Source organism: Theropithecus gelada, chromosome 17 (assembly GCF_003255815.1).
Source record: "Theropithecus gelada isolate Dixy chromosome 17, Tgel_1.0, whole genome shotgun sequence".
NCBI lineage: Eukaryota > Metazoa > Chordata > Mammalia > Primates > Cercopithecidae > Theropithecus > Theropithecus gelada.
The window spans coordinates 16,322,395-16,337,270 of record NC_037685.1 but is presented as its reverse complement, the minus strand read 5'-3'; the positions used below and the strand labels follow the sequence as shown (position 1 = coordinate 16,337,270).

The 14,876-nt window shown below is 36.9% G+C and overlaps 1 protein-coding gene across 1 annotated transcript in view; it reads left to right on the top strand.

Annotated features, from left to right (window-relative positions):
- The window catches only part of MYCBP2 (MYC binding protein 2, E3 ubiquitin protein ligase), a 282,706-nt gene that overhangs the window by 156,866 nt on the left and 110,964 nt on the right, over positions 1-14,876 (top strand). Inside the window, exons 39-45 of the mRNA XM_025364179.1 lie at positions 1,397-1,497; positions 2,172-2,390; positions 4,216-4,441; positions 5,496-5,614; positions 6,351-6,438; positions 8,927-8,976; positions 12,787-12,959. Of these exons, the coding sequence (XP_025219964.1) occupies positions 1,397-1,497; positions 2,172-2,390; positions 4,216-4,441; positions 5,496-5,614; positions 6,351-6,438; positions 8,927-8,976; positions 12,787-12,959 (976 nt within the window). The remainder of the gene's footprint in view (positions 1-1,396; positions 1,498-2,171; positions 2,391-4,215; positions 4,442-5,495; positions 5,615-6,350; positions 6,439-8,926; positions 8,977-12,786; positions 12,960-14,876) is intronic.

Below are 14,876 nucleotides of genomic sequence, written 5' to 3'. Positions count from 1 at the left end.
GAAAACTCTGGGGAACCGTAACCATCTCCTCAGAGGCACTTGTCTAAATTCAGCTCTAGGAGTTTTCCCCCAGAAACTCTCTAGTTTGTATTCTCCTCTCTCTCAGTTCTTCCCCTGCCATCGTTTAGGCTGCCATGGTGCAAGTACATGTCATTGTCACTGCTACCTTTCCCCATTCTCCATCTAGCTGTTTAGTTATTCTTCACACTGGCACCAGAGTTATCATTATGAAAACATTGTTATGGCCGGGCATGGTGGCTCACGCCTGTAATCCCAGCACTTTGGGAGACTGAGGCGGGCGGATCACAAGGTCAGGAGTTTGAGACCAGCCTGACCAACATGGTGAAACCCCATCTCTACTAAAAATGCAAAAAATAGCTGGGCATGGTGGCAGGTGCCTGTAATCCTAGCTATTCAGGAAGCAGAGGCAGGAGAATAGCTTGAATCCGGGAGGCGGAGGCTGCAGTGAGCCAAGATCGTGCCACTGCACTCCAGCCTGGGTGACAGAGTGAGACTCCATCTCAAAAAAAAAAAAGAAAAAAAAAATTGTTGCCGCCACCTCCTTACTGTATAACGTTAATTCCTAATCCTAGTTTAACATCAGAACAACCTGGAAAGCTTGCTGAAAATAAAGACTGTTGGGTCTATCCCCAGGGCTTGAAGCTAGGTTAAAAAACTGTTTTTTAAATAAGTGTGCAGCCTGTTTTGATGTCACAGCAGACCTAGGAATCAGTATTTGGGAGAATAATTGGCCTATAAAATAAAGGTCTTCACAGTATAGGCTTAGCTTATCTTTCCAGCACCATGTTCATGGATAACTGAGTAAAATGTTAATCAGTAAAGTGCTTTTCTTGGAAAAACAGAAAGCCATATAGCTTAATAACAGTAAATGTTTTTGGAGTGCTGAATATGTGCAGGTGTTGTTCTCAAGTGCTTTACGTATATTACCTTGTTTAATCTTCACAACATCCAAATGAGGGGAATACTGTTGTGATCCTAAGTTACAGATTAAGTAATTTGCCTAATGTCACTGATAGAGCCATGTTTGGTGCCAGAATGGTAATTTAAATAAAGGCTCCATTACCCTAGGTTCCAGCTCTATTATTTTACAGGTACGTGTATTAAGTATTTTGGGTAAGATACTTAAACACTGTGTGCCATGGTTTTCCTTTCTAAAAATTGGGGATAATAAAAGTTTCTTATTGTGAGTATTAGTTGAGATAAGGCATGTATTCTAAAAAGCCTTCAGAATAGTATCAGGCCCTTGACAAGCACCCAATTAGTGTCAACTATAGTTTAGCTCAAAAGAACAGAATATAGATTTAGTATAGCATGTATACAGTACAATGAAATTACATTCTAACTGTAGTTTTAATGCCTTTTATGCGTTTTTTAGCTGACGACATTCCAGAACTGCTGAGTTCTTCCAGTCTGTTTTCCATGCTGCTCCCCCTTATTATAGCGTACATAGGACCAGTAGCTGCTGCTATTCCCAAGGTGTGTAATTTAATTCTATAACTTTGAATGTTTTTTTAAAATACCTTTTAAAAACAAAGACTTTGTGTCTTGTCTTTACAAAAACTTGCATCTTTGAGGCATCTGGGATATAGGTAACAAGCAGAGAGAGATACTAATTATTATACTTCTCTGTTCTTCTTAGTATTGTTTACTGGATTGCTGTGCTTATTTGTTGGCTTTACATTTGAAGAATTTGTGAATGGGAAATAGATTTTAGAAATTTTAGAAATGTGATATGTAAGGAAAGATTATGTTAACTGAGATTTTTCAGATTTATAAAGTTGATGCCAGATGGTCTTCATTAATAACAATAGCAATGCTAAAGGACAAGAGCGTTTTAAAACAGTGACATATTCAAGAGATGGAAGAAATGATAAACTATTGATTCTTTGGCATAATTAAGTAAAACGTGATTTACTTCAGATCATGAAAAAACGAAAGTGTTTAAAAATATAGATTTAGATATTGTCATGTAACATCTAAGATAAATCTTTTTTTAATCAATTGAACAGATTTCTCTTTGAACAAAAACTTAACTAGTAGAAAATTTAGACAGACATTGTTATTAGAGTAACCAATAATTATTGTAATTCATAATTTTAGAACTACTTTCACATGTATCTCATTTAACCATATTTTTATATGTGTACTAGGTGGCTGTAGAAGTCTTTGGCCTTGTCCAACAATTGCTTCCGTCAGTTGCCATTTTGAATCAGAAGTATGCACCCCCTGCCTTCAACCCTAATCAGTCGACAGATAGCACCACAGGAAACCAGCCTGAACAGGGCCTCTCTGCTTGTACAACCTCCAATCACTATGCTGTCATAGAGAGTGAGCACCCGTATAAACCTGCCTGTGTGATGCACTACAAGGTAGGCACCAGTTCTTAGTGTGATTTGACTGTAAAACTTGGTGTGAGGTTCTCTGATGAGATCTTAAAGAATGCCTGGCCTGCATTTATGAGTGTAGCTTCTTTTATAGTATTTACATATAGAGAATCAGCAGGTGATTAGACACTGTTGGATATACAGAATAATTTAAGACGGAATTTTTATCTCAAAGATGATAAAATTTTATTGGTTTATGAGGGTTGTTCTGAAATCTTCCTACAAGTATAGTGTGGTATATAATGCTAAACTTCATGCTGTGATTTGTAATAGTAGTAGATATAAGCATTAACAATTTAAATTACATTTTTTGAGCTAGCATTATTTGTACCACAGCCTGAGCTCTGAAAATTTACAACCCCAATGTAAGATTTAAAGTAGTCTATACATAATGTTAAAAAAACTGTATAAAATGATTATAAATTTAGTGTTATTAGAGAGTGTTCAAAATCCATGTTCTTTGTTTTTTCATTGCATCATGCAAATTAAGGAAGAAAAGGATAAATTTATATTTTGTGTGCTTGTAAAATATTCCATTTTTCATGGTAGAAGCTATTAAGCATCTGTAGAGGTAAATAGGCTAGTACAGTGCACTTGTTTATCCATCTCCCGGATTCAGCAGTGTCAACTCTTAGACCTGTCTTATTTATTCCCTACCTGCTTCCTAACCTCCTGTATTGTTTTAAAGCACATTTATAATATTTATTGACACAATGTCTCCAAAATATAAGGACCCTTAAAAATAACCATAGTATTATCACACTGAAAAAAAAACAATTTAATGTCTTCAAACATCATGTAAATTTTTAATAATTTGAGTTAGAATACATGTAAGATCCATACATTGTGATTAGTATGTCTCTTAAATCCCCTTTAATCTTAAGTTCCTTTAAATCTGTAAGACTCCCTCTGTCTCTCTCTTTTTTTGTTCCCTTGAGTTCTATTTGTTGAAGAAACTGGATCCTATATGTTTGTTAGATGGGAGCCTCTTCAGCTTACCTGCTGGGTCTTTCAGGCACACCCCTTGCAGTCATTCCTAGCTTCCTTGCTTTCTGGTAGGATAAGATGTTCCAGGATCCTTTTATATGTTTAATGCCTCAGACTTGGAACAAACCATTTTTTCAAAGTGTCCTAATTTCTGTTATACATACACACACACATGTTATGTCTACATATGTATATACATAAATGTGTATATGTTTATGTATAGATTTATGTGTATGTGTAGCTTTTAAAAGATAAAATACCTCATGAGTTTGTACTGTTGATACTAATTCAAAATAAGGACCACAGACACACCTCAGTCTCCTTTCTCCTACATCTAAAATTCCTATTAGTGACACTGGGAATATCAGAATTCAAAAATCATTTAAATTATTTCATTTGGGGTGTGTGTGTGTGTGTGTGTGTGTGTTGTCTTTGAAGTATATCCCATCTAAATGTATGGTCACACTACTGTGTTTACATCTAGTTGAAATGCTCCCTCTTTGCGTGATTATGCGTTCATTGGATATACACTTAAAGAGTTGTTTAATTTTAGAGTTTAGGAATTGCTTTTTAAATTTGAATTTTGTTTTAGAATTCTTTAAATACTTACATAGTTTGAAGTCAAATTTATGAAACAAATCTAGCTTTTATCTCTGTCCTCGTCACTCTGTTCCTCCTTCTCTGTCATAGGTAACATTTTATTGTAGTTTATCCTGTTGTGTCATTTAATAAAAGCATAGACACATATACACATACAGATGCAGATGTGTGTGTTTGTATGTATATATATCTGTATTCATGTTGCCTTACCTATTGGCCTCAGGTGACATTCCCAGAATGTGTGAGGTGGATGACAATCGAATTTGACCCTCAGTGTGGTACTGCACAGTCAGAAGATGTCCTTCGTTTGTTGATTCCTGTCAGAACTTTTCAGAATTCAGGATATGGACCAAAATTGACATCTGTTCATGAAAATCTTAATTCATGGATAGAATTAAAGAAATTTTCAGGATCCTCTGGGTGGCCTACTATGGTTTTGGTGTTGCCAGGTAAGTTTTTCTTTCATTCTGTTTTATGTGGTAAAATAAGTGCATTTATTGAGTAGGGGTGTATCATTGAAAATGTTTATCTAATTTTTAGAGAAATGTATTAAAGACCTACCATGTATCTGGATTGCATTTGAGGAATAAATAAGATACCCTGGGCAAGGGGCACAGCCTGATCCAAGTTTCGGAGAAGACAGTGTTTTAAGGATTTTGTGAAAAAAAGATTAGCTTGACCAAAGCAGAGTGTTAACGTTGAGGAGCAACTAGCTAGCTGTGTAGTTGGGGCCAAATTATAGAAAACAATGGATTAAATCTTTTATTTTCCCAGAAAGTGCTAAATTTTCAGAACTTAATGAAGGACTGAAGTCCTTCCTTGTAAGAGAATTTGTGAACCACTTTCTTGTGTGAAAAGTTGTGTGAAAGCTGTTTCAGTTGGCTTGAGGGTATGTGTGAACGGGAGAGTCGGAGCACACAAGCACAGTTGTTATTGCTGGGACTGTGCTTTTCTTTAAAAGAAAGTTATTTAAGTAAGTTTTTAAAACTATGCTTTAAAACTTACCGTTTGTTGCATTCTTAACCGGTTAACTAGGACTACTCTTGTTATCCTTCAAACTAATAGGCAATTTCAATTCAGAAACTTCTTCTTTCCACTCTGACCACCTATTTGTTTGTTTGTTTGGGAAAAGATCAGAAAAAGACACATGCCAGGGTAGAGGATTGCCCACTTTGAAAAACAAAAAGGCTAACGTCAGTATTTGACAAATAATTGAAAAATGATTGCCCATGTAACTTAAGTACTTTATTAAGCAGGGGAGTTTGATTATGAAAAAAAGTAACAATTTATTTGCGATAGACCTGTTGTTTCTAGTGTTATTTTTGGTACAATTTCCTCAAGTAGATATAGGAATGCTCCCCGCCACAAGTCTATTTAAGTTATGTAGTATATGATGTGTGTTTCTGCCTATCTTGTGATAAAAGAGAAAGTCCATTGGATAAAAGAGGGAAATTTTAATAAAATTGTTTCAGAGTTTGAACTCAATTCTGGCATTTTTATTAGGAAATGAGGCCCTTTTTTCATTGGAGACCGCATCAGATTATGTGAAAGATGACAAAGCTTCTTTCTATGGTTTTAAGTGTTTTGCAATTGGATATGAATTTAGCCCTGGACCTGATGAGGTGAGAATGAATTGTCTTTTCATTCTTTTAAGGAAGATTGTGTTTCTAAGGGCTAGTGAGTTGTGCTTCTAACTGACTTAAATTGTACTGTTGCCTCTATTCAAAAAGTCGGGGCCAGGTGCAGTGGCTCACACCTGTACTTGCAGCACTTTGGGAGGTGAGAGAAACCCTTGAGGCCAGTTTGAGACCAGCCTAGGCAATATATCGAAATCCTTTCTCTACAAAAAAATGAAAAGAAATTAGTTTTGACCTAGGGGTGTATAATTCTAAATATTTTGTAGTTTAATTATGTACAGTGGTCTGTTTTGCTACCTTTAATACATGAAGAGGATGGAGTTTGTGCAACATGACCCAGCCTTTGAAGTGTAGTTATACCTGCCCTGAACCTGCTCAGTTGGCTATACCTTTCTGAGTAAACGGTTGAACCTGTTTTCACAAAGGGACTGTCATCTTGTCTAAATGTTTTAAATCATACAATAAAATAAAACCGAGGACAAAGTGGACCAAAGTAATGAATGAACAGTGATTTGGACAATGAACCTTTAAACCTGAACCTTACAACCAGCCTGAGATAAAACATTGAGTACTGAATCTCATCTCCTCTCAATTTAACCATTAGCTTCACGTGCTTCCTTCTGATTTCAAAAGTAATGCTTGAATTCAAATCACATTTTGCTGATAATCCATATTATCATTCAAACATTTTTAAAGCAGCAAATTTTATGCAATTCCATAGGGAGTCATCCAGCTGGAAAAAGAATTAGCCAATCTTGGTGGGGTTTGTGCGGCAGCTCTGATGAAGAAGGACCTAGCACTGCCTATTGGTAAGTGTGGCCAATGCTGGATGTTGTGATAGGGTTTTGTTTTGTTTTGTTTGTATTTTAAGAGTAAAATGTATGTATTATAAAAGGTCTGAAAATAGATTTGCAAAATATTCATGAGCAATAACTGCTTCATGTACTGGTAATTTGAGTTTGTCTAAGAGACTGAAGGGTATCCTCTGGCCTTTTTAAATTTACACACGTACATGGACACCCTTTTTATGCATATACATGCTTTGAGCCAGGGGGTATAGTGTGTATGTTCAGCCAAGCACTGAATATATAGTATTAAACCAAAAATTCTAGATATTTCTTAAATATTCTAGTGGAAATATCAAGTAGATAACTGAATATTCATTGTCTAGATCAGAGGACAGGTAGATAGAAATGTAATTGAATATGCTCGTTATTTAAAGATATGGGACTGTATGAAAGATATGCTAGAGAATGTAGATAAGAAAGAGAAGATAGCTTAGGATTAAAGCTGTGACTTACCAAAATTTCAAAGATGTACAGAACAGGAAGAGGAGGCTGCAAATGAGACTGCGAAGGAACAGTCAGTGAAGGAGGAGAAAAACCAGGAGAGGGGATGTTCCTGGGATTTTGGCATGCTCTGAGAAGTGAATTAAAATCTATCATTGGACTTGAAGACTTGTTGGTTGCTTGTATATGCAATGAGAAATATGTTAGTAAAATGAGAGAACTGTAAGTCATTTCAGAGTAGAGAGGGAGAATGGAAAGTAAGGAAGGGCGGTCCATTTGAATTTAGATATCTCTTTAGAGGAATTTTTCACTGGAGCAGAACAGAGATGAGGCAGTGGCAGAAATGGTACTTTTTTATATGAAGCAAATTTGTATGATCCACGATTAATCTATAATCAAGGGAGTAAAGTTGAAAATAAAAATGCTTACTGATTCTATAATGTTTATACATGGTTTAAAGTTTTATTTTCTTACCCCCCGCAAAATCCATCTTTACTCCTTCCTTTAAGACTACCCTTCCCACTATTATTTTTTCCTCCCTTTTCTGCCTCTGACTTTCCTTCTTTATTACGTTTTCTCTTCCTGGTCCCTTTTATTCTTCTTCATTCCTTTTCTCCCAGTTAATATTGGTATGTATGTGCGGAAATGAGACCTTGTATTATATCCACATGAGGAAAATTGCTAGCAACCTATTTTTGTCAATAGCTGTTAAAGTTTACATTATATATACTTTTTGACTTAAAAAAATTTTATACATATTTGCACAAATACTCAAAAAGTATATGTTGAAGGATGGATTAATATAGCAGTGCTTGTGATTGTAAAACCCAGAAACAACCAAAATGTCTTTCAGTTGGGAACCAGTTAAATAAGTAATGGCATACCCATTCAGTGGCAGTCTATGCAGCTCTTTGAAAAAGTAGACCTATATGGCCTAACAAGGAAAGCTGTCCAAATTATATTAAGTGAGAAAAGTTGCAGAAGAGGGTCCCGTTTTTGCATACATTATTCTGTATATTACAAAAGAGTATGTTGTGGCTCACACCTGTAATCCGAGCACTTTGGGAGCCTGAGGCGGGTGGATCACGAGGTCAGGAGATTGAGACCATCCTGGCTAACACGGTGAAACCCCGTCTCTACTAAAAATACAAAAATTAGCTGGGCATGGTAGCACACGCCTGTAGTCCCAGCTACTCGGGAGGCTGAGGCAAGAGAATCACTTGAACCTGGGAGGTGAAGGTTGCCGTGAGCCGAGATCGCGCCACTGCACTCCAGCCTGGGCGACAGAGTGAGATTCCATCTCAAAAGAAAAAAAAAGAGTATGTTTGTATGTGGTTGAAACACATATACATTTTTGGTTTGTTTGCACACCAAGTTTCTAGAACAACACATAAGCTGTTGACAGTGGATAGTTTTAAGGGGGCATGGCACTGGTTAGAGATTTCAAATTTTTTGTTCTACACTTCTATACAATTTGAGTATTTCACATTGAACAAGTATTACTTTATTAGTAACATTTAATAATGTCAAAGAAAGATCAACAAATATGTTCTAAATTAATAAAGGAGAAAGTGGCTAGGGGATACAGTCACTGCCTTTTAATTTTCTGTGAGTCCCTGTCATTTACTAAAGTTATAGCTCTTCTATAAGGCAACCAAAATATAAAGGCTCAGATTTGAAATAATTTGCTCCCTCTTTTTTTAGACTAAACGAATACACTAAGTTCAGAAAGTATACATTTATATTCATAAATGTAGGATATATCTTCGGCAAATCACCCATGGGTGCTTCTTGAGTATTGCCTTGAGAATTGTAGTATATTCCCACTGGAAATATCTTATATATTAAAATGTATGCTGCTGGGATTTTTTCCAGAATCACAAATCTTTTCAATCTGTAATAACAGAATTATTTTTTTTAAAAAAAGTGTAATGAATGCAAAGAACTAGAAAATTAAACTAAACTAAGTATTGACATGTTTTAGTAAAACGTTTTATTCGCACAACAGGTAATGAATTAGAGGAAGACCTTGAAATTCTTGAAGAGGCTGCATTGCAGGTATTGTCCCAAATGTTTTAAGGATAAACTTTGTACATTAATTTAAAAAGTATTATCACTCAGATCAGCCTATTTATCTTGACCATTGGGTCCATTCATTAAGTACTTCACTCTATTCATTGGCATTATAGATATAAATAACTTATAATTGCTCCCTTTGGTGGGAGAAACCCATGTGAGCCCTATGTATTTGGTGGGTAATTGACTCTGGAGTTAGACAAAAATCCTTTGGGAGAAAAAACAAATCAAGTGCCAAGGGTGCAAAGGATGGCTTGCAGAGCTGTGGCCATTTAAACTGCATCTTGAAAGAATTTTTTTTTCTTTTTTTTTTTTTGCCAGCTAGAGAAAGGGGAAAGACATTTCACAAAGGATGTATAGTTGTGTTATAGGAAGCAGCAAAAGGTGAGGTCAGTACAGTTGGTGAGCTCAGTCTGTGACAAACCAGTATATCATATTAAGTGGTTAGGGCTAATTGCCTGTGGACAATTGGGAGCCATCATTTGTTGTTTTTATTACTGTTTGCTTTACCTTTTTTGCTCGTTTAGGCATTAACTAGCACATTTGACTCTGAATGGAAATACATGAGTACTGTATTTCAGTGCAGTACCCTTTTGGATCTGTTACATCAACCTAATATTTCTTAAAATTGCTTAGAGATGACTATATTGTATTCTTCTTTAGTTTGACTTTAGCTGGCTAGTAATCTGTAATAGGATGGAAATATCAGAATCTGTAGGCATCATTTGTCAAATTGTAATACCTACTTAGGCCAAACCAGAGATTCTGATGTACTGTTAAATGAGCACCGTTGGTTACCACACACTGAGAACATCAGTGATGGGGAAAATTTTGCATCTAGCAATGGTGTGAAGATAGAAGAAAAGTTGAGAGTCTCTCAGCTGGATCAGTGGTGCTCAGACCCTAGGATTTGATAGATTTGTAAAATTTTCCAAAAATATTTTTCCTGGGAACTTATTAGGTAAAAACACTCTTTAAAAATGTACTACTTATTATCAGCAATGTCTTATAAAATAAAAGACATTTTAATAGCCCCAGATGGAAAGGTCTTAGAATGGAAGACTCTGTTATATCCTTAGTTTTTCTAATTCGGCCATGGATCAGAGAACTTTGAGCCCACATTTGGAAAACACCAATTTAGATCATACTTATTTTCTGTACTAGGTATATGTAGTTAGTAGTAGTGATTTAAATAATATCTGTAGAGCACTTGATAGGTTTCAGCATCTTTAATATTATCTCTCTGTTTTTGTAATTACACTTTGAAATCAATGTTAGGTCTTGCATCTTACAATTATAATAACTGAAGTTCAAAGAAGTTTTGTGACTTCTTGAAGACTCAGATGGGAAACAAAGGCTGGTACCCAGTCCTTGTAATTGCTAAGGCTAGTCCTTTACATTTTATTTATTTCCTGAGATGAATTAATCAAAGTGGCAATAATGAAAACGTTTATTTCATGTTTATCAAGCACTATTTTAAACATTTTGTGGATTTTTAACTACCTACAGCAACCCAATGAATTAAAAAGTTTTATCTCCATTTACAAATGCATAGAGCATTTAGGCAGTTCACCCACGATCACACAGCTAGTGAGCAGTTGCATTGGGATTTGTTTGCTGGCAGTTCGGTGACAAAAGAAACCCTGTCTCATTAGCTGGGCATGGTGGCACATGCCTATAATCCCAGCTACTCAGGAGGCTGAAGCAGGAGAATTGCTTGAACCCGGGAGTTGGAGGTTGCAGTGAGCCGAGATCACACCATTGCACTCCAGCCCAGGCAACAAGAGTGAAATGCCATCTCAAAACAAAACAAACAAACAAACAAAAAGTTCATGATTTTGAGCACTGTCTTCTGATCATAGGGAGCTGTAGTGTGTCAGTAATGTTAAGAAACTTCTGAGTTTTAAAAAGCCACTGGCATCTTATGTGTATTCTTTTTTTACAGTTAAATCTTTGTACCTTAAGATTCAAAAATAAAAATTAATTCAACAGATATATAATAAACAATATGTGTCAGGCAACATTCTAGTTAAAGGAGAACTGTCAAAGAGTTTCTATTAGTCCGTTTTCACACTGCTATAAAGAACTTCCTGAGGCTGGGTAATTCATAAAGAAAAGAGATTTAATTGAGTCACAGTTCCCTACATGGCTGAGGAGGCCTCAGGAAACTTACAATCATGACAGAAGGCAAAAGGGAAGCAAGGCATGTCTTACATGGCAGCAAGAGAGAGAGTAGGAGAAAAGCCTCCGGACTTATCAAACAACCAGATCTTGTAAGGACAACAGCAAGGGGGAAATCTGCCCCCATGATTCAATCACTTCCCACCAGGTCACTCCCCCAACACATGGAGATTATAATTCAAGTTGAGATTCGGGTGGGGACACAGAACCAAACCATATCAGAGTTCATATATTGTTTATAATTTCAGGGATTATTATGGCATATAAAGTGTCATCTAGGCCAGATATGGAGAGATCTTTATTGTGTTACTGTTCAAGAAAAAAAAAAAATGATGTCCCAAATTGCCTATCTTTTTGGCATGTAAGGTAGTTTTTGTGATAATCTAACATGTATTAAACACTTACTGTTTGTTAGGCAATGTATTGTATATTTTATATGCATTATTTAGTTTAAATTTTATAATAACTGTATAAAAGAGAGATTATTTGACCACCAGTTTATATATTTTACAGATTCAGGGATGGTAACTTTTTAGCTTAAGAGCACACAGCAAATAATTTGTCCAAAGCCAGGATTTGAACTTAAGTCTATTTGATTCCAAAGATGATTATTTTTGAAACTGCATAATTTCAAATGTGATAGTACTAGAAATGTAATTATTTTCTGTGAAAAAAATTTTTTGGAATTTATTTTATAGTCAGTAAAAAGTTTTTAAAGTTTCAGCATTTAAAATAAACCTTTCCAAAAACATAAGACTTGCTTGTCAGATAGGTGAAACCTAAAATTTGTTTTATCTGCCTCTTCTTCTTAACTTTAATAAGGCTTAGACAGGCTAATGAGGTTTGCGTGCTGCCACAATCAGGTTTCCACTCACTTTTACCCAAGTCAAGACCTTGGTGCCCACCCACCCAAGAGAACAGCCACACCTTACTCATGGTAGCTGCCTTTAAGGGGAACTTAAAAAGAGGGAAGCCGGGTGCAGTGGCTCAGGCTTGTAATCCCAGCACTTCGATAGGCCAAGGTGGGAGGACTGCTTGAGGCCAGAAGTTCAAGACCAACCTGGACAACATAGCAAGACCCCATCTCTACAAAAAGTTTTTTAAAAAATTAGCCAGCCATGGTGGCATACGCCTGTAGTCCCAGCTACTTGGGAGGTTGAGGCAGAAGGATCGCTTAAGCCCAGGAGGTCGAGGCTGTAGTGGGCTATGATGCCACCACTGTACTCCAGCCTGGGTGACAGAGTGAGGCCTTGTCTCAAAAAGAAAAAAGAGGGAGACATCCACAGCTGCTGACAGAAGGGAGCTCTGGCCCTGAAAAATGAGGATGTAACACATAGAGGACTGGCGTGGGAGGAGATATACCATTTTATCCAGCATGCAGATCTCTGACAAGGCATTTATTTTTGAGGGAGGAAAGAAACGAGAAATATTGTCTCATAATTTTTCTCCTAGGAATTTCCTATTCTGTGGGTTAAAAGAAGGAACAGTGGGGTATGTGGAGAAAATGATTTCTCCGTAAAGGCCTGTCTAAAAGTATCTGCATGTTGAAAAATTACATGTAATTAAAGTTTTATTTTAAAAAATATATAAATATTCTTTTTTACTTAACAGGTGTGCAAAACCCATTCTGGAATTCTTGGAAAGGGTCTAGCTCTTTCTCATTCACCAACTATATTAGAAGCACTTGAAGGAAATTTACCACTCCAAATCCAAAGCAATGAACAGTCTTTTCTGGATGATTTTATTGCCTGTGTCCCAGGATCAAGTGGTGGAAGGCTTGCAAGGTAAATGTACTTTAAGTTACGTACTTTATTTTAGGGCTTTCATCTTTCATCATTTCTGAAAGAGGGGAGTCGTTAGAATATTAAAGTGCTACCTTAAAAAAGTCTGGTTTGCCGGGCACAGTGGCTCACGCCTGTAATCCCAGCACTTTGGGAGGCCGAGGCGGGCAGATCACAAGGTCAGGAGATCGAGACCATCCTGGCTAACACGGTGAAACCCTGACTCTATTAAAAATACAAAAAAAAAAAAAAACCATTAGCCGGGCGTGGTGGTGGACGCCTGTAGTCCCAGCTACTCAGGAGGCTGAGGCAGGAGAATGGCGTGAACCCAAGAGGCGGAGCTTGCAGTGAGCCGAGATCGCGCCACAGAACTCCAGCGTGGGTGACAAAGCGAGACTCCGTCTCAAAAAAAAAAAAAAATTAAAAAGTCTGGTTTATGTATGTTTAACTTACTGAAATATAAAATGACAGTTAATATTTTTGTTTGGTAGTTTTTTTGTTTGTTTGTTTTTTTGCTTTTGAGAGAGAGGGTCTCACTCTGTTGCCCAGGTTGGAATGCAGTGGCATGATCTCAGCTCACTGCAACCTCCACTTCCTGGACTCAAGTGATTCTTGTGCCTCAGCCTCCCAAGTAGCTGGGATTACAGATATGCCACCACACCTGGCTATTTTTCTTTTTTGTATTTTCTGTAAAAACAGAGTTTCACCATGTTGCCCAGGTTGGAATAGTTATGATAGTATATGATAAGACTGGGTGTGATGGTTTATGCCTGTAATCCCAATACTTTAGTAGGCTGAGGCAAGTGGATTGCTAGAGCAAAGGAGTTGGAGACCAGTCTGGCCAACATGATGAAACCCTGTCTCTACAAAAAATACAAAAATTAGCCAGGCATGGTGGCACACTCCTGTAGTCCCAGCTACTTGGAGGCTGAGGTGGAAGGATTGCTCAAACCCTGGAGGCAGAGGTTGCTGTGATTATGCCAGTGCAATCCATGGTGAAACCCTGGCTCTGCAAAAAATAAAAACATTAAGCATGGTGGCACACATCTGTAGTCCCAGCTACTTGGAGGCTGAGGTGGGAGGGTGGCTCAAAGCCTGGAGGCAGAGGTTGCTGTGATTGTGCCACTGCAATCCAACTTGGGCAACAGAGCAAGACCCTGTCTCAAAAAAAAAATGAATTAATTAAATTAAACGTATTATAGTTGTTAATTGATTATTTTTGTTGCTTTTTGTTTGTAGGATGAAAAGGGACAAAAATATTTTGGCCTCCCTGATTTTACTAGTAAAAAAATAAAAAATAAAAATCCCAACTTTTTTCTGGTTTTAATTTTAAAATTGCAGAGATTACTCTTTAGTTTTTAAAAATCACAAAATAGTGATTGGAGAGGAATATCCAATCACTTAAGTCAGCCTCACTACTATACTGTGCAGATATTTTTACGTAATGCATGGCAGAATTACTTATTACTCAGCTCACAGGACAACTTGAATGTGTAGATTACAGAATGAATTCAGGAATGGACATCACAAATTACAGAACATTGATGCATTTTAGGTGGAAAGCAAGGTAATGAGGAAGATAGTTGAGAAACTGTGATAAAAAGTTGGGCAGTACACCTTGAACCTGGCTGCTGTCAGGCAAGCAGAGGGCCATTTCTACCCCTGCTTTTACAGAGACATTGCTTTTTCCAGGCTTCCCGGATGGCAGAGTAAGGCGGAGCTCCTTCAGAGAGAGTGAGCCTACTCAGGACTTCAAATTATACACAACCTACATCGTGTTCTTGGTGATTTTAAATTAGCCATAGTTAAAATTTCAAGTTTCCTGGTTTTAAAAAGTATTTTATACTGTATTTAAATATCAGAAATCTCCTGTGCTTTGGCATATTTTTTAAATGAATTTGTCCTTAACAGTTTCCGAGG